The following is a 19,552-nucleotide window of genomic DNA, read 5'->3' as shown; positions in this document are numbered from 1 at the left end:
GTTATCGGCTGCGTGAACTGTGATGGGTGGACCTTGTGGTTCGTCAACTGCACCTGGACCAAGAGCCATGCATGTAAATCAAATGAAAGGAAGTATCAAGGGTGTAAACTTTGCATTGGTGAAACAGAGAAACTACCCTTGGCAAGAGGGTTGGGGAGGATTGTTTTGGTTGAACTTTCTGTCTTGAACTTGGGGAATGAAACCCCAAGACTTTCTGGAACTGTTTTGAACTTGGAAAGGGGAGCTGACAAGTAAGACAGGAGCTTGTATAGGCTCAGGACTTTGTTTGGAACACTATTTCTTTTATTGTTGATATCTCTACACATTGTTTAGTTTGAGCTGCGAGGGCAAATATAGGTCTTGGACACACAGACTTTTAAGTTGAACTCTTTGACCCGGACTGTTAGTTCTCCGGCATGGGGTCTGACATGGATTCACATGCTCATGAATATTCCCAGTCGTCAGGCTGGGAATCCTCGGTAAAGAAAAAATCAGTTTCAGTTTGGTTTCTGAACTGTCTTTCTCATAACAACCAATTACTGGTCTCTGGGTCATACTGCCCCCAGCCAATGCCTGCCCTCTATCCAAGCCCGTCCTCTGGCAGCCATCTTCAGATTTGGTAGCAGGTAAAGTGGCAGTAGGACCAAGAGAAGAGCCGCAGAGGGGTAGGAGGGAGGGTTTGCATGTGAATCTATGCCAGACCCATGCTGGAAGGAATGGGGATGTGGAAGTAAGCATCCTCCAAGTCCAGCAACGATAGGAAGTCGCCTTCCTCCAGCTGTCCCAGCATGTTCTTTTTCTCAGTCACATTTGCCCAAACAGGGCGGTGATGGGCAGTCTGAAGGCGGGTGGGAGGGGCGTAACTGCATCCCTGTCTCTGCAGTGTCTCTATTCCTGTAATTAGCCCCCTCTTTGCTGGTGGAATGTTATAACGTATAGCAGCCTGTGACCTTCGCTACCAGTACAAGCCTCTTTGCGATGGGTAACAGTCTTCTTGCAATACAGCCCATGTGCTGTCCTTGTTGGGTGTGACAGGAAGAGCCGGCTTGGGTAAGCATTGTCTGCAAGTGCATTTTAGCACTCTGTATTTAAGGATTTAAGTGTCATTCTACGTGAATCATTAGCACACATCTATTTTAGTAAAAAGCGGAATGTGGCTTGCCAGCAATGATTTTTAGGGCCTATTAAGCCATATTTGATATCACTGCATGTTGTATATGTGCAAGTGCATAGAACATTAATCATATAACGGTTTAACTAGGGGAGTGCTAATTCTATCCAGTATGAAGGGTGAAAGGCTCACCGGTTTCAAAACCGTTTGCAGATTGCATACAGATGCAGAGACAATGTTCTAAACATTGCTATTTCTAATTGCACATGCATGTTGCAAGGTTTGCATGTATTATACACTGATATACATTAAAAGGGCAGTACCTGTTATTCCTTCACTGTTGTATGTGTCTGTCTAACATGGGGTATTTGTTTGCCCACAACTACTTGTTGCAAGGTTAGCTAAAAGCACACGTTTTATTTACTGCTTTTTTTTTTTTTTTTTTTTTACAGTTGCTGTGTTTATTGCACTATACTATGCACACTAATTCTACCTACTTAATGGTTATCCCTAGCTAAGGGATTAGCTCTTTATAGGGAAAGTGTGTTTAACTGCAGAGCATCTCGGTCGGATTCTGAGGAAGTGTGCTCCAACTTTATCTAAACATCTTTTATTAGCACTGTATCCAGATTCGGAGAAGTTGAATGTGGCTACCCATCAAACGATTAGGCATTTTCCTATGAAATTTTTTATAGTAAAACAGAGGATTTTTTACTCTCTGTTTTAGCATTGGAGGGGTCTGCCATTCCTTGCTTTTGATTCATATCTGGCACCTGCTTGTTAGAGGATTCTTTAATCATCAAAGATTGAATTTTTGATACTGTTCTCTGTGCATGAGCCATCTTGTTTGTGTACCGCTTAGGAGGAGAAGACCCCCTCCGGTGATGCTTGTAAGCCTAGGTCAGCTTGAATGAAATCCTATGTTGTTTCTTGAGTCTGAGAAGCCAACATCGGATCACTCTGCACTTCTGCCTTGCCTATCATGTCCGTCTACGCAGATTGTCAAATTGGTACTTTAAAGGTAAGTATTAACTTGCATCTAGCTTCACGGTCATTTCCCTTCTGGCACGAAACCCAAAGCTTACTCATTGGTCCATGGTCCCTGCAATATCTGCCAGAGTTCTGGCTCAGAAATTGGCACACATCATCCTGGCCTGGTGGCCACGGTAAATCGGACATCTGATTTTTACTGAGGGTGTCTTAACGGAAGAATACAGAGAATTTCTGTAGGAAAAGAAACCGATGTTCTTGGTTGTTGTAACTTCATGATAAAGTCCTGTTTGACCCTATAAGCGTCATTTTTACACAGCCAGGAATTGGCCTGGTCAATGAACAGCAAGAGTATATATATGTCATCTGGAAGTGACAAATATGTTCCATCAGCCATTATTTCTAAAAGCTCTTCTGGTGCACAACGTCCAGAGGGAGGAGTAACTGCATTTGTACACGTTTCTGAGGTTGAAGCACTCATAGTATGAGCAGTTTAAAACCAGTGTTGGTTCCTGCTTATTGCTTTAAAATGTTAGGAATAATAGATCTGTTACGCGGCACTCTCAGCTACAGTGGATGGAAGTTTATTTGAACGGTATCCTTTTTAGCAAGATAAGTACAGCTTCTCTCGGCGATGTTTATCTTAAGTGTATTTTTTTAATGAATTTTTCTTTCTAAAGAATTTACAAGCTGAAGGCCTTCCTTAACATATCAAAATCCCCCGACGCTCTTCGCTGAATGGAAGGAAAAAGACTTAATTAACAAAGCCGAACCACATGCTCTGCTCGGCACAGCAAGGCACTTTTATTTGTGCTGTGAGCGAATGTGGGTTGAGGTACATTACTCTATCCCCAGAAAGGATGGATGGATGGATGGATGGACACCAGAGTCTAATCAAGCCCAACGTTGGGCGCCAATTGTCATGGTTTCTAAAGATTACCGCTGAGGCTAGTATAAGTGCCCTGATTTTTGCAGGTAGGAGGAAAGACCGCTATTCCCAGCTTAGCTGATAGTAAAATCTAGCGTTCCTCCAACGTGACAGGGTAGCTAGCCGACACTGGTTCGGATCCCAGAAAACATCTTTTCTCTGATTACAATGCCGATTTTAGCTCTGCTACAATGGATTATAATTGGATCGGTTTGTGGGGCCTGAAAGCATGCATCCCTCCCCAAGTCGCATACACATTTCTAATATACAAAATCCTTTCACCAGATAAGGTGTTACCTGTTCATCTACAGATTTACGGGTCCGCAGCACGTTCAAGATATATCCTTGTTGCACATATTTATAAAGGGATAGGGGAGAGAACAAAACAGAAAGGTTTCATTGAAAGAGAGGCATAATGCTGAACATAACACTTTCCCATTAGTTAGCATTGTATTGAACGTATCGGAGTCAAAAATGACTGTTGTAAAAAAGGAAACATTTATTTTGCACATATAAAAGCCCTTAATACACTTTCTAGTGATTCGTATAGTTCCAACAAATCGATCCTCTTATATGGGACAAGTCATATTTCTGTATTCAAACCAGTCAACAGTTCTAATCATGGGCTTCAAAAAATCTGTTCAACCCCAATACCAAAAGCCCTGTTCAGCCAGCACAATTCTATTTGAGAAAGGCACAAAGACCTATCCATGCTTCAACGCCAAGTAAGCTCAAAGATACTTCCCAGTTCAAAGTTCCAAACTAAACCAAAATCATATATCAAGAAAGCATCAATGAAATGCAAAAAATGAGAACACATTATTCAATGTATCATTAGAAAAAGACCAGCATTATGGCACAGAGTTCAATCAAGCAAAAACCCGAATGCAGATTGAGTAAAAGAAGCCTAGCATCCCCTGTGATCTATCTGGCAGAAGCCTCTTGTCTTAGCTGGTCTCATCTAGCCAGCCAGCCAGTTAGGCTTGTCACTCGATATGCAGTTTCTCAGCTTCTAATGGAAACCTATATTACATGGACATTAAACCCTACGCCACATATGTGATGCGGGTGAACATCCTACAATAGCACAACCCCTTTAGCACGGGGCTACAATGACAAATCTTAGTGTCTGGCAACAGATCAGCTGTTCGCAAGGCGCTCCAAGCGTCTTGTTTTATCAATCCTCAGCAAGGTGCTCTGAGTGTCTAGCCATATTATCATGGCATAGCAAGATGCTTGAACAGCATTGTGCTTCTAAGCACAAAGTCAAGGCCTTTTTGCATGGTGCCCTGGCTTCATCAGCAGACTGCGGTTTGATCCTTTTTATGGGGAATAAAAACAAATTGCATGCAAGGCTTGATGCTTCAATATGTCAGCATATGTAGTGTGACAAACCTAAGGGTATCCCCAGTCCTATTCCCCATGGATCATCTGCGCAGATGGCCAGGGAAAGGCCATTGCTCTTGGATCCTAAACCTGGGCGTGGATTGGCAAGGGAGGATTACTTGGATGGAGGGACTTTAGGGACTCGGAGTGGGATATATGATCCCTTGGGAGATACATGGTATCCCCCTTTTCCGACTAATGACCAACCCAACACTTTCCACGCCTTCATGGTGTATTTTGAATCAACTCCCCTGACTTCCTCCTATATAACTCCTAAAAGTACTGGCATGAAGAAGAGGCAACCAAGAGTAATGATGACTAGGTACTTTTACCACTCTGGAACTGGGACGAGGAAGAGGCCTGCTGAGAGTAGTAAAGGTCAGGCATGTCCCTTAATGGTGGTCAGGTAGGGCTAATTGTACATTCACACCTGCAGCCTGTTAAAGGGGTGCAGGTGTATAAAAAACCCAATCAGGAATGTCTGAGGGGTGAAACAGTGGCGAGAGAAGCATTGGTGGCGAAGAAGCAGCAGCAGAGATGCCAAGAGAAACAGCGGGGAGCTGTATGTGTGGAGCACGCTAGCGGTTCAGGAGAGAGCGGCCCGGGAGTTCGGGCTGTGTGGAACCGAATGAACCTTGACAGGGGAGCCGTGCAGGGAGGCTGCCCCTTTTTCTGGCATTCCAAGTGAGGTTCTGTGAAAACAGAAACCTGGTATAAGTGTTTGATGTTATACGCAAGGTTATTTTGTATCGGAGTGGTCGCATGAATAATGATATACGGTGTCGAAGGTCTCTGATCTGAATCCTTGCTAAATAGTGAACGACAGAACTTGTTGATCACTGAATAATTGAGAACACTTTGTTACGGAGTGGTCACGTGTACATGAATGCATGGAATCGAAAGCCCTGCGAGTGCTGGACATGTTTAAAAGCAAACTACAAAGGCATATTACAACGGAATTAACTGAACTGAACAGAACAACGTGTTTTTAAATGAAAACCTATAACCGTTTTTGAACGCCGAACTGAATACAAAGCTATCTTCACATTTATTGAATACTGCACTGAAAGAAAACTGTTACATATGAAGATTATAAAGGAATGAAGTTTTACAAGTTAAATTAATCTTTCGTGTGCCAAGTTCAAAAGTGAATACAAGTAAAGTTCATACATATATGAATCTACAAGTCAATCAAACTTGTAAACAAAGAAAGCAGCAATTATTGACCCTTAAAGGGAATAGAACTTTTACAAAGCAAGTGAACCCAGTGTCTATCTGACTCCAAAGCGAATGGAGACGAACTTTTGAGCCAAGACGAACGGAAGGTGCAAGTGTGGCACAGAACACTGGGAAACACAATTTCATTGAAAGTGTATCTTGGGGAAGGGAACCCTGAGGTTTGAACTACTTATTGAATTGCGGGCAGAGCCTCAAGATATTTTGTGTTTGGAACTTGGGGAAGGGCACCCCGAGTATTGGCCAAGTCAATATCATTCTAAACTTAAGGCACTACATGTACAATTGCAGTATACATTGCTCTCCAAGTGTATAGCGCATCACATGTCTCTAGGCGCTACGTTCTAACACTACCTTCTACTAATCAGCCCTTGCCCGCCCTGTGCTAGATTACCTATGTGAGGGGCATTCAAATAAGGGGGTATCTGATGTGCTGTTTTTGACCACATATGGCAGAATGGGTACTAACACATGACAATTGTGAATAACGCCTGGAGAAAAATATCAGTGTTACGGGAGCCTGAGAAACCTGTGTGTCCAAATGCCTTATGAAAGGGGGAAGGAAAAAGATATGACCACTTTGAATTAGAGCTACGAAAGCCACAGAAGTTATTTTAAACTTTGACAAACCAAACCAGGGTTGACAACCGCCCTATGTAAAATAGCTTCGGTAAAAATAAAGTAACTTTTCAGAGGATTACAATACTTTGGTGTGTCCCAATACCTCGAAGGTGGAACAGAAAGAAGTTTTTTGTTTCCAAGAAATCTTGGAGAAAGGGAAGTGTTCACACCAAGAGACTAATTTCTTTGTTAAATAGGGGAGATTGAACCCCACAACTAGATACAAAGACTGGGAAGGATATCCTACAGTGTTACAGGAACTTTGAAGAACATTCTTGTTGAACAAGCCATAGAATCCCAGTGTTGGACCAAGCAGAATTCTCCCCCAGAAGGCGTGTCCTGCTCCCTATTCTTCCGGATTTCTTTCTGAAGTGGTAGGACCAGTTAGCTTGTTAGGATTCGGATGAAGGACTTTTATTTTTGGATGTTAACGTACAACCCTAGCTTTTTTGTTAGGTAGGGAACTTTCCTCATAGCTATAGGGCTAGTGCAGAGTTTTTGACTCTTTTTTAAAAAAAATTAATAGTGGATCTTGAGAATGGCTTCTAATCGTCAGTCCTTCTTCTGGTTCACCTCAGTGTCTGGCCATGTGCATATTTGTTGGAGTGATTTAGAACAGGAAGGCATGTGGGATTGACATAATGACCCATTCTAAACATGTTACAATTTCTAGTCCAACATATACATGTTTGATGTTTAAGCCATGGTTTCAGAAGTAGTTTTATTCATTACTATTTCTATTTGTGTTTGGGGGTTTCTTATAGTACAAACATAGCTGGGTAGCAACATAGTGCTGTGCAAGGAAGGGGGATATACTGTTTAGCACTGTATAGGTGGTGGGAAAATGAGGGTACCACAAGCGGGGTCAGGTAGTGGAAGCAGGTGTGTGTGTCTTGAGATGCAATAAGGTATGGTTACAGTGTGATAAGTGTGGACACAAGAGTACTTGTGTTGTAGAACATACTGGTTTATTTATTACTAAAATATAGATGCAATTCAGGAAGGTTAGATTGGAGATCATAATTGCAATAGCTAGGGGTAGGAAAGGAAAACTAAACAAAGGCTTAAGTTAAGCAGGGCAAATGGCCTCTCAGGTGTTACGTTACACTCAACATCATACCAGAACAGGGAAAGTAAACGTATTGTGACGTTGGACAGTTCACAAAGATGACAAAGGAAAATCTCTTGCAATAGTTAAAAATAAAATTAAAAAAATAAAAAGTGGTCTCTCTGGGCTATGAAGTAAATGTGTGTGAAATAAAACAAAATTAAAAAAAGTGTAATGGCAACTCAAATGATTGTAAGCAAAGAAAGAAGTCTCTTACACAGTTGTTTGATCGGGCCATCAGTTATCCCTAGGGGCTCTAGGTCAAAATGACCAGTGACGTACCCTTGTCTTTCGGTTACCAGTTTTTGAAGTTCACAAAAATGTTTCCCAAGAGTCTGTAATGCGGGCCTCCTTGGCCGAGTTTTCACAGGGTTGACATCAGCTTAAAGGCTCTTCCAGTAGTTTGAAGGAGAGAAATATCTCATACAACTCTCTCCTTCTATCTACAACAATCTCCTCCTAGTTCTCTCAGTAGACCTGTCCCTAGCCAAACTTAACCAAACGCCTTCCTCCAGCTTCCATTCAAACACCCCACACTCTCTGACTGAGCTTGCTCTTATAGTTGGGTATCTCCTCTCCTTCTGTGGTACTTAGGTAATGGGTTGCACTTAATGTATGTCGGTCTTTTGTTATTGGACCATCTATCTGTGGGCTTAAAGTTTGTTAATGTGAGTTTATTTTATGGCCGGCTGCCATCTTGATTCTACAACTACCTTAGACATGGCATGCATTGATGTGTGATGCTAGCATGAGTGAGGAAACTGTTTGTTTTGTCCCTCCGTCGGATATCCCACATGCATTTCCTTTCATTTATCCAATGTGACTTTGTATCCATGGGACTCCCATGGTCTGCGTGAGTCGGCCTTGTCTTCAATGTTTTCTCTGCCATTTGTTCCCAGGACAGAAAGGTCTTTCTACAGTTACTGGTGAACACAAAACACTGCATCACGGATTCTTAAAGAGGGAGGTAGAAATTCCTGTAGATGTGTATTTTGGCTTGGCTAGTAGACTGGAATAGCTCTCTGGAAGCCCAGTAGGTCTCCTTGGCCGTTTCTTAGCTAATTCTCTTTCAATGGGTGGGGTTGGGCTCTGTGTACAATCCTGTGACTGGTCTTTGCTTTATATTTGACCCAATGGGATGGTCTATGGATCCCTCCTTTGATACGCCACTGTCAGTCCCCAAGGTTAGGCTGTGAACTTCAAATTTAGTTTCAGAGAAGGTTTGAAAACAACTCTTCAAAGACGTGCTGAGATAATGGGCTAATCTGACGTGGAATGGATGTTATTCTCAAATCTAACCATATAGTTGTAAAAAGCCTAGTTTCTTCGTGTCTTACTTTTTGGATGTCTTGATTTTCAGTTTTGTACGATTGCATGCCTGATGTGTCGTGCTTGCCTCCTGAGATGCGGTGAGCTTTTCAGCCAGGTTGGCCAGAGCTTTGGTTCGCATTGCTTTGTAGTAGATGTAGGTGGTCTTGAAGGTAATCCAGGATTGGAGCAGGAAGCCAATTTACCCCTTGTCTCTGTAGGGATTGTGTTGTGTTTCTTTAGCCCTTTATTGAGACTTTCAATAGCATGTGCTGCAGCATGTTGAATGCTCTTAGCATGCATCCTGTGATGTCAGGGAGAAGAGCATGTCACTATTCAGGTGGGCAGCGGCCCATTGCTTGCGAGATTGTGCGGATGTCGTATTCATACAGATAAGGATTACACTTTCAGAGTAATGAGCTTGGTACCATGCAGTCGCGGTTTTCGTCACAAAATGAGCTTTGAATAAGAGGTTGCTATTAAGTAGGTAGTTGTTCTGATATATGGAGACCCAGATTCATTGTTAGGCATGACATTGAATAGGAAGTACATTCTGTATAGCTAGCTGCGGATGTTAAATACATCCCCTCATGTTCTCATCTCTGGAATGAAGCAGTTTTAATGCTCAAAACTAAAATGAAGATTTGTTTTTGTAATTTATCTTTTGCAGATGATGCATTTCTTAGGTTTAGTAAGGACAGTTGCCTTTTGGTAACAAGTGTGTGACTAAAAAATACGTTATTGCATATTTAGCAATCAATGAATAGTGCAGACTAACCATGTTACCTTGGACCTACCCATGCTGGCTCACCTTTGTTGAAGGTTGGTAACTGCTTCACTTTTTGTACCAGGACATATACCTAATTGTATTTAGTAATGTTGCAATTATAAGGACAATTGGATTGTAGAAATATGCAATTATAGGAAATCTGATGTTCAAGGATGACAAAGTAATTGAAAACAATTCCAGAATGATCACAAAAACTGATATTTTTCTTAATCCACAGGTGTGGAGAATATCTGTGCAAGGACCCTTCTTCATGACACTTCTGATGATTGCGTTTGGCTTGCTCTGGGGACATTTCTTGCGCATCAGGCCAAAACAGACTGTTTTTATCTCTGCCTGTTTGTCCCTATCCAGCACACCTCTAGTATCCCGGTTCCTTGGGAGCGGCTCTCGAGGGGATAAGGATGGTATGTTCTATTTTAACAGCACTAATTACAGACTTCCTTAAATGTCGAATTTGTTAAACAAAATCTCATTAATACATTTTTATAAAAGCATCATGCACCAGTACTTTGATTTTGGAAATGCTATCTCAAACATCACATCTTAATAATGATAAATGTGTTTTATATGAATTAGAACTGGGCCGACGGGAATTAGAATAAATGTTTGTGTTACAGTTCATATTGATTTTGACGTTAATTAAAACATTTCTGACATGAACCTCTATGCAAAAAATGTTTGCGTTTGCTGTCAAAGAATTTTAAGTGCAACAGACGAAGGCAGGAGCAGCACTTAATTGCTAAGATTGAGGTAATGAACTACATAATCCTTTCACTACTTATGACCTGCTACTGACTTTTATAGCAGACCTACCAGAACTAGTAATAATATATTTGTCAACTAAAGTGAAAATCCGCCCATTTCGCAACCAAACATTATAGAACAGTTAGATGCTGTATTTAAACTAAAGAAAGGGAACCTGACAATTTTAATGAACAAATGAGTTTCTACAGTTTGTTTTCCTCCTATTTACGGAAGAATACTTTATTGGCAGTTATATGCTGCATCATCTTAATTTTCTTCCCATGTCTCTGAAAGAATTTGAAGATCGATCCTAAACTTTGACTTTCCCCTTTTGCATGTATGTCATATGACTATAGACACACAAAAAATGTAATCTGCAGCAAACTAATACACTTTTAATGGTAGTCATTTTTCCTGGCGGCTGCAAACAAAATCCCACAGCACACATTACCCCTTTAAACAAAGACATGCACTTTAAAGGCATGATCCGGTAAAAAATGTTATTGTCCCTACTGGTCGGCCATGTTTTTTTAAGCCTAAGTGGCTCGATTTTAGAAAAATTTCCTATGGACCTTACCTGAGTTTTCGTCCATTAAACGCACGCGAAAACAGGCACCTGGGCGCTGCCATTTTGTGATAATCCTATCATTTCCCCCATCGCCCTGGCTGACCTGCTTTTGCGGCACTAAATCATATCCCCCGCCCCTGAGCCTGTCATCAGCAGACGCGTACTGCCCATTTCCCTACGCCAAAGCACGTCTCGTGTCAACAATCGCTGCGCCTCAGCTAATGACGTGTCGCCATGGAAATGGCAGGACGCCTCTTTCCTCAATAAGTATAAACAGACCGTTTCACAACACACAGCAGCAGATTTGCGATTCCATTCCTCTCTCTGTGTTACTTTGAGTATTCTGTGACCCGTTTCTGTGCTCTGGTCAGCTACCTTCGCCGCTTGTAGCCCGTGTAAACACCTGTACCATCTCTATAAATTATTGTACTTTGTTTACCACACAATGGCTAAAATAATGCCCTACATGTACGAGCCTGAGTATACCGAGGAGGAACTACTGGAAAGGGAAGCACGCGAAAACGATGGGGATTCGGACAACAGTTGGGAGGACGATTCAACAGATGAAGCGCCTGGTCCGAGTCACATGGACGGCGTCTCCACCTGGTGCACATGCAATCGGTGGGAGCTAATGCCAACCGTGGACGAGAACTGCTGCTGCCGAGAAAACGCGGGATGCCTGGCCTACATTTCGGCAGGCGAGCCACGACCTCAATGCATCACCGAGCTGCCAGACTTCAGGGCAGCCTGCCTCACACGGGCCGTTTTGAGAATAATGATGGTGCTTATGCACGAACTTCGCACAACTTTTCGTCCTCGTAATCCGAGTAACGAGTAAGTATACTCTGCTTGTCATGCCACTCCTATTTCATGGTCTTCTACTATATCCAAAATTATATATTCATCTCATAGTAACGCATGAGTCGTTCAATAGTGTGCATTGTCTAGATAGCATTTGTCAGTGCTGAATGCCATTAGTTACAAGAATTGTCATTGACAACAAATGCTTATTAACCTTTTAAGTGCCAAGGACGAGATATCGCGTCCTTGGGATTACCTCCATAGTGCCAAGGACGAGATAGCTCGTCCTTGGCACTGAAGGGGTTAATTAAGGAGAAAATGTTAGAAAGTATTGAGTGTTGCAATACCGAAATCACCAAAAAGGGCTTGGCACTGGGGGGGAAAAACTTATCTTGGTCATTTAAAAACAGTTTGTTTCATTCCTTTTCACAGGTGGTACAGGCTGGTGGCCTATCGGTCCTTTACATGGTGGCTCCACGGGAGGCTTGGACACCGCGTTCGAAGAGTGATACCCGCCTGTGCCGTTCGTGCCATAAGAGAAACGTTCCTGAGTGACAGCGGTCAGTACAGGGGATTTTCTCTCGCTGTGCTGCAACCTGACCTGTATAATATTTAAAGTCTTGTATTTTTGTGTCATGAAAATAAGTTACAAAATAAAACACCACATATATTTTAACAACGGTTGTTTCGATTTTTTAAATGAATCAAGTGTGTCTCCATTCAAGGATGGACGTCAGACATCTGTGCGTCGAATTGGTGAAGGTTATGGTCGCTGTGAAGCATGGTGGTCACTATCTATCTAAGCTAAAATAAAATATTCTCGATAATGCATGCACTAAATAATACTTGTTCAAAGTCTTTCAGTAGGTTATGTCTCTATAAAAGCCACACATATATCTATAATATCAATTAACATTGGATTATACAGGCCTTAGGTCAAGGGTCTTGACCACTATAATACACTGGTTGAAGTGTGGGTCTGTGCTCACAAGAATCTCCGGTATGTGGCATTTGTTATTGATAGGCAACGATATACTGCAGTAGAGGGCAAGGGGTCTCCATTCAGCAGTCTTCATGTGCCTTATCTGCACGCCCCAGGCCCCTCGATCCCACCCACCCTCTATCAAAGGAGGTGCGCGCCAGTGGATGCACGCTGTCAGGGGCGCGAAAGGCAAAGGTGCTAAACTACATGTACACTTGAAAAGGTATCCCACGCCAAGGGGCCATCGGTCACATGGCCTCCTCAGACACCGTGTCTCCATGCAGGCCTCCCCTTGATGCAGGCCGCCCCCCTGCAATCCACATAAGTGTGTCACCATTTGGCAGTCTTCCTGTGCCTTATCTGCATGCCCCAGGCCCCTCGATCCCACCCACCCTCTATCAAAGGAGGTGCGCGCCAGTGGATGCGCGCTGTCAGGGGCGCGAAAGGCAAAGGTGCTAAACTACATGTACGCTTGAAAAGGTATCCCACGCCAAGGGGCCATCGGTCACATGGCCTCCTCAGACACTGTGTATCCATGCAGGCCTCCCCTTCAAGCAGGCCGCCCCCCTAATACCACGACATACATACGTCATTCATTCACAAACACACCCCAGTTTCTAATACTTTAAAAACCACTCGATGTGTCTCATGAGAACATCTTTGTGCTTTGCAAGTCAACTCCTGAACGTGCTACCTGGGAACCACTGAGATCTATGCTAATCTGCTCGTCGTCGTGCTATCCGTGAACTTCTGTGACCGCTTCGAGCATACCCATCAGTGCGCTACCTGTGGCCATCCACCTATTTTCCCGCAACATACTGCTCTGCTGGCTGAATCCAACTGTTTGTTGGTCAAGGTAAGGCCATGTATCCTGGTCATATTTCGCAGATTTTTAAATTTCTATCTATTTGCGATTAGAGTACCCAATAGTTCTAGGTTCATTGGTGTCATTGCTATTGACTTGAATTTCCATTGCTATGCTATCAATAGATCTATTTATTTTCATCTGTGTCAATTGTCATCGAATTGCATCCTTCGGGGGTCCAGTCTATAATGTAAGCATGTTTCCTTCTCGTGCAAGACAGAACGTCCAAGGGACGAGTCGCATGTTCAGAGTTTAGTATAGAGTTTTGCATCAAATCTTTATTCATGAATATTGTATAATGATGTCGATATTTACTTTTCAGACTTGTCAACAATGCCTGCCTGTTCGATTAGCGGTTGCCCTTCGAAGACCCATGCGAAATCTGAAGGCACTACAATGCATGTGTTCCCGAAAACTGTTGATCGAATCAGAGAATGGGTCATACATTGCGGATATCCACTGGATGAGCTTGAAAGTAGAGTTCAACAAGTCTTACAGGACAAGAGGGGTGATCGATACCGCATCTGCAGCCTGCACTTTTCCTCGGACATGTACGCCACATCTTGGGTAACAAAGAAGAATAAACAGCGAACGACACGGAAATTGCTCGCAAACGCTAGTCCCACTCTATTCGTCCACATTCCGCCTTTGGTGAGTCAAGTGTCCGGATTTAGCTTTAGGCCTTGCGGCAGTGTGTAGGTAGCCTAATGGATTAATTGATATTTTAGGTGTTGTATCCCTTGTAATACTTTCTATATTGATATGAGTGTATAGCTTTTTGAATAATGACATTTTTCAATAAATTCTTTTTCGATTTCATAACTCACAAACGAAATGTATATATATGGGAACAGGGAACTGCGCTATATTGCGCATTTTTCAAGTATTCTGTCGCCTTACATGGCTATTTTTAATATTGGCATTTCATTATCGATCAATAATTTACCTTTACAACTTCTTGACTCTCCCTTCAATCTGAAGCAAGAACATTCTACATCCTTGACGTGCTCGCAGTTATCAACCACTTCTAGCGCGTATCAGGTAATCTTGCTACGCTACTCCGCTACAGACTTGTTTTATGCGTGTCAAGTAATAGTTTTATTCTATGGTGTAACTATTTTTTCGAATGTTTGGTTAGTGCTTTCCAATTGATATACACCTTAGTTACCGTCCACTGGTGTTTGTTTTCAGTTATAATTAGTGTTATCCATGCTAATGCAAGTACTGTCTTTCAGGGAGATGCTGAAGCGTCCGCCACATCTACAACATTTCTAGATGTTCTTCACCAGCAGGAGGTATGGATACTGACAGCTCCATCGAGCGTCATCATCAGAGCTGTAATACTTGTCGTTTGATTGTTCTACGCAATGTTTCATTCGTGGTTAGCCATTGATATGTACCAGTGCTGTCGACCCCAAGTGTGTTATGTTTTCAATATTGTAATCCTTACTAATGCGAGTACTATGTTTCAGGCAGTTGATGGAGCGTCAACCCCTGCACTTGATGCAGAGCCCGACATTCAAGTAATTCCAGGGGAAGTGGAAGCGGGACCTTGCATATACGAATCAGCGCAACAGCTTTCGGAAGTGCGCACTACATTTGCAACATCCATAGATATTCTTCAGCAGCACGAGGTATGGATACTGACAGCTCCATCATGCGTGATTATATAATGTGAATACATTTGCTAGACTTTCTTCCCTATTAACGCAAGTGCTGTGTTTCAGGGAGACGACGGAGCTTCCACTACAATCACAACATCCCATTTAGATGCAGATGTAAAGGAATCGGTGAAATCGGTCGTTGAATTCTGTATATTTTGATTTTCCTTTTTTGTTTTAGACAATGCATCATTTGTGGTTATCTCTTTGTATGTACCTGTGCCGTCGACGCCAAGTGTGTGTTATGTTGCAAATATTGAAAACCTTACTAATGGAAGTACTGTGTTTCAGGGAGATGCTGATGCCTCCGCTCCAATACAACCATTCATGGCAGTCCATGCGGAGCCAGAGGTATGGATACTGACAGTTCCATCGAACTACATCATCACTGGTCGAATACTTGTCGTTTGATTGTTCCAAACAATGTTTAAATCGTGTTTGGCTATTGAGATGTACCTGTGTGTTCGTCCTCATGTGTGTTTTATGCTAACAATATTTTGATACATAGTAATGAAAGTACTATGTTTCAGGGAGTCGATGGAGCCTCATTCCGTGCTGTCTATGCGGATACAGAAAATATAGTCGTTGCAGCGCAAGAGGAAGGGAAGACATGCGGAAACGAATTGGAGCTACAGCGTGCAGATGTTGAAGGTCGAGTCAAAAAAGTTGCAAAGAAAAAAAAAAACAAAGGTTAGTTACAAACCGTTCATAATTTAAAAAAATGTTTGTGCTGGGGACTATTTTATGTTTTTTCCCAGTCAATTCTACTACACTCCATCTTGTGTTTAAACTGAACATCCCTTTTCCAATCTCTCCTCCAGTTACCCGTGGGTGTCAGAACTATACACACACAGACAGTGAAGCGAACGAGATATGTGGCCATTGAGAAACTAGGTTTTATAAAATCAGTGGAATATCTACAATCGAGGGGAATGCACATCGACCTCATAGCCACGGATAGACACGTTTCAATTGCCAAGACAATGAGAGAGCAGTTCCCACATATTAAACATCAATTTGACGTATGGCATCTTGCTAAATCAATCAATAAGAAAACTTCGGCTGCAGGGAAAAAAAAAGGTTTTGAAAGAAGTATTTTGCAGTGGTCCCATTCTATCACCAACCATCTTTGGTGGAGCTCAAAAACTTGTAAGGGGTCAGTGGAAATACTACTTGAAAAATGGCGGTCACTGATGCACCACTGTACCAACGTTCACCGCTGGACAGCAAATGAACATTTCCACCAATGTGAACATGGCCCTTTGTCCCCAGAGGAGGCACGGAAGAAGTGGTTGATTCCATCTTCACCGACACACAAAGCCATTGAGAAGATTGTTTTGGACAAAACTCTATCAAAAGATTTGAGAGGACTGACAGAATTCTGTCACACAGGAGGTTTGGAGGTGTTCCACAATATGTGCCTCAAGTACAGACCAAAGCACTTGTATTTTAGCTATCGGGGCATGAAACATCGCACTCTACTAGCGGTCTTGGCCCATAACAGCAATGTCGGACGTGAACAATCTAGGACTAGGGGTAAAGTAAGGCTGCCTCGCTACAATAAGCGCTTTTCAAAACGAACAAAGCAATGGGTGATCCAACCAGTCTATGATGAAATGCAGTTCGACTTTGTGAAAGGCCTTATTGTTGCTGTGTTAGAGAAGCACAGATATGGAATTTTGGACGTTTCTGTTCAGAGCAGTGATGCGTTGCCACCGAACATTGCAACAGTGCCATGTCCACCCAAAGGGGAGCTGGTTGTGAGGTACAAATCCCGGTTTAAATAATTGCAACACAATTGTCTTTTTGTAAATAAATGTTACTGTACCGTGTACCTGGAACCCTAACCCCTACCTTCACCATCATGGGTGGCGAACAAGCTGACCATTGTCTGAATATTGCTGACCATGTCTATGTCTATAATTGCAATACAATTGTCTTTTTGTAAATAAATGTTATTGTACAGTGTACCTGGAACCCTAATCCCTACCTTCACCATCATGGGTGGTGAAATTGCTGGGTGCCATCTTTGAATTATCTCTCTATTCACCTCATATATGTGTATGTATATATTTTTCTCATGTCTCATCTCATGTAAATGCTGCGCACTGTTATTGGAGGGGAGGCTTGCGTATTGCAAACAATAAAACAAACAAACAATAAATCTCACTTTTAACTGAACTCCTCTGGTACTTTATACTTTCCCTGACCTTCATCCAAAAATTAAATGTCTCCATAGTTATGATTCTTTGGGGCTGCAAAGCTCGCAGACAACGGGGACAAAATTGGGGGCCTTAGAATGCGCCAAGCGGGCCGTGGCATTTGGGAGAGAAGCCAGTTCGCATTTTCACATTGAGGAGCACTACATAGATGGATTCGAAACTTCAAGTTCTCACAGATGCCTTTACTACGGGATGTTGCAAATAAAGAATGCGAAGGACAGCCGCTTTGATTTTCAGCTCGCGCCCAGAAGAGGCCCACAAGTCGCACTGGAAGTATAAGGGTCTATTGTTTTTTTACCTTGAGACAGGGACCATGCCGAAAGAACTTCATTTGAAGGGGGTGCGCAATAGCGTAAGAGACGATAAGGCAAATAATTCGGAAACTAGACCGAGTTTCATGTTAGTTCAGTATACGAAAAATCGTTGTCAAGAGCACAGTCAGATTTACAGACTGCATTACGCAGACACACAATGGAAATTTCAAATATAATATGAGTAAATCTTTAGACGCTTTTATACCGGAATGAAGAATTAATGAATGGATGCATGAATAAATGAATGAATGAAGAGCTAGGAAAAGAAAGGGAAACGTGTTCGTAGTGGGCACATGGGCATGCAGGTCCACAGGTCTCAACTATCTCGTTCCTTGGCCCAGCCACTCTTCCCTGCACTGCCTACCTGCACTACAGGACTGTCTCTGTATCCTTCAGCCCCTTCTCCCGGCACTTACCTTGCACTTGCCACCAGCTGGCCCTATTATTTATCTTGTATTCTACTAACCATGTACAGCACTTTTGCCCCCCTCTCCCCTTCCCCTTGCGCGATCTGAATGACACCTGGCCTAGTATTATCGTTGTCTGTCTCCCCTTGTTCCCGCCCTGCCTCGTCGCGCCTTGAAACACTTGTTGTGTATAGGCGCGTTACACATGCCATATCATATATCATATCATATCATATCATTACACAGGCATGTAGACAAACAGTCGTTTCTCATTGTGTGTTGGCCTCGATTTATCTCGTTACTTTTCGCATTGATTTTAGAGATGAACATACTCCATTGAACTATCCTTGCAAGCAAATAGTTTCTGATCGGCCGTAATAAATAAAATGAGTAATATTAATGAAGTTCGGCTAGTGAGACTAATTATAATTTTTTTGTTTTCATAACCGGTATTTGATCCCATTCTGCCACTGCCATCTGTTTGAGACACAGGCGGATGGATTCTTCAGCAGACACCTGCAGCTTCGTGTCAACAACTGGAGCACGATCACCATATTATGGGACGATCGCCAAGGGCCCACATGCCCTTACGCTGTACTAGTGGCTAGAAGCAACATATCAACCTTTACGCTGGACTAGTGCCTAGTTGATGGAACAGTCTTGCGGTTCACTGTGCTTCCAAAGTGATTCTTTTTACGAAAATGAACACCCTGTGTACCATAAAGGAACAGCACGTGACTCAAGATGAAACGTAACAGTTATTGCGGATACAGATAAAAGAAAATAAATGGCTTTCGGAGTTCATATGGCAATTGCTGAATATTCTCTAAACATTTAATGTCAAATAAATGTACTTTACCAAATGTACCGTGTTGCTGTTTCATTTTAAAGTACAGTTTCATATTCCGAATTGTGGCGCGCTGTGTTGTGAGTTGATCTGTGTTGGTTTCCGGGTTCTGTGTGGAGTCGCGCAGAAGACAGGGCGCGTTTGCCTACGCAGCACAGTAACGTCACGGTGAGAGGCGGGGAATATGAATGTTTTGATGTCAGGCTCAGGGGCGGGGGATTTGATTTAGTGCCGCAAAAGCAGGTCAGCCAGGGCGATGGGGGAAATGATAGGATTATCACAAAATGGCAGTGCCCAGGTGCCTGTTTTCGCGTGCGTTTAATGGACGAAAACTCGGGTAAGGTCCATAGGAACTTTTTCTAAAATCGAGCCACTTAGGCTTAAAAAAAATGGCCGACCCGTAGGGACAATAACATTTTTTACCGGATCATGCCTTTAAGAACGCAGACCATACTGGGTTTATCTTGTGCACATTCCAATCGCATCTCCATAACTGCATAGCTATCTCCACCTCATAACCCCAGATTATTTTGACCTTGCATATTTGTACAATGCACTCACTCCACATCTTGTGCATAACCTCAACCCAACAAACGCTCAACAGAAACACACTGATCATTGTCACTGAGCCACAATGGTTCAACCCCACTGCAACACTTTGTC

At 42.7% G+C, this 19,552-nt stretch overlaps 1 protein-coding gene across 3 annotated transcripts in view; it reads left to right on the top strand.

Annotated features, from left to right (window-relative positions):
- The window catches only part of TMCO3 (transmembrane and coiled-coil domains 3), a 1,285,122-nt gene that overhangs the window by 536,766 nt on the left and 728,804 nt on the right, over positions 1-19,552 (top strand). For all 3 annotated transcript variants that reach the window (XR_011283572.1, XM_069637136.1, XM_069637137.1), the window contains exon 7: positions 9,696-9,882. Coding sequence is in view for 2 of the 3 variants with exons in the window: in XM_069637136.1 (XP_069493237.1) it covers positions 9,696-9,882 (187 nt within the window). In the remaining variant the exon portion in view is untranslated. The remainder of the gene's footprint in view (positions 1-9,695; positions 9,883-19,552) is intronic.

This window comes from Ambystoma mexicanum, chromosome 7p, assembly GCF_040938575.1.
Source record: "Ambystoma mexicanum isolate Mex_15411 chromosome 7p, UKY_AmexF1_1, whole genome shotgun sequence".
NCBI classification, from domain to species: Eukaryota; Metazoa; Chordata; class Amphibia; order Caudata; family Ambystomatidae; genus Ambystoma; species Ambystoma mexicanum.
Note: the sequence above shows the minus strand (reverse complement) of the source record. Positions and strands in the feature narration are given on the sequence as shown.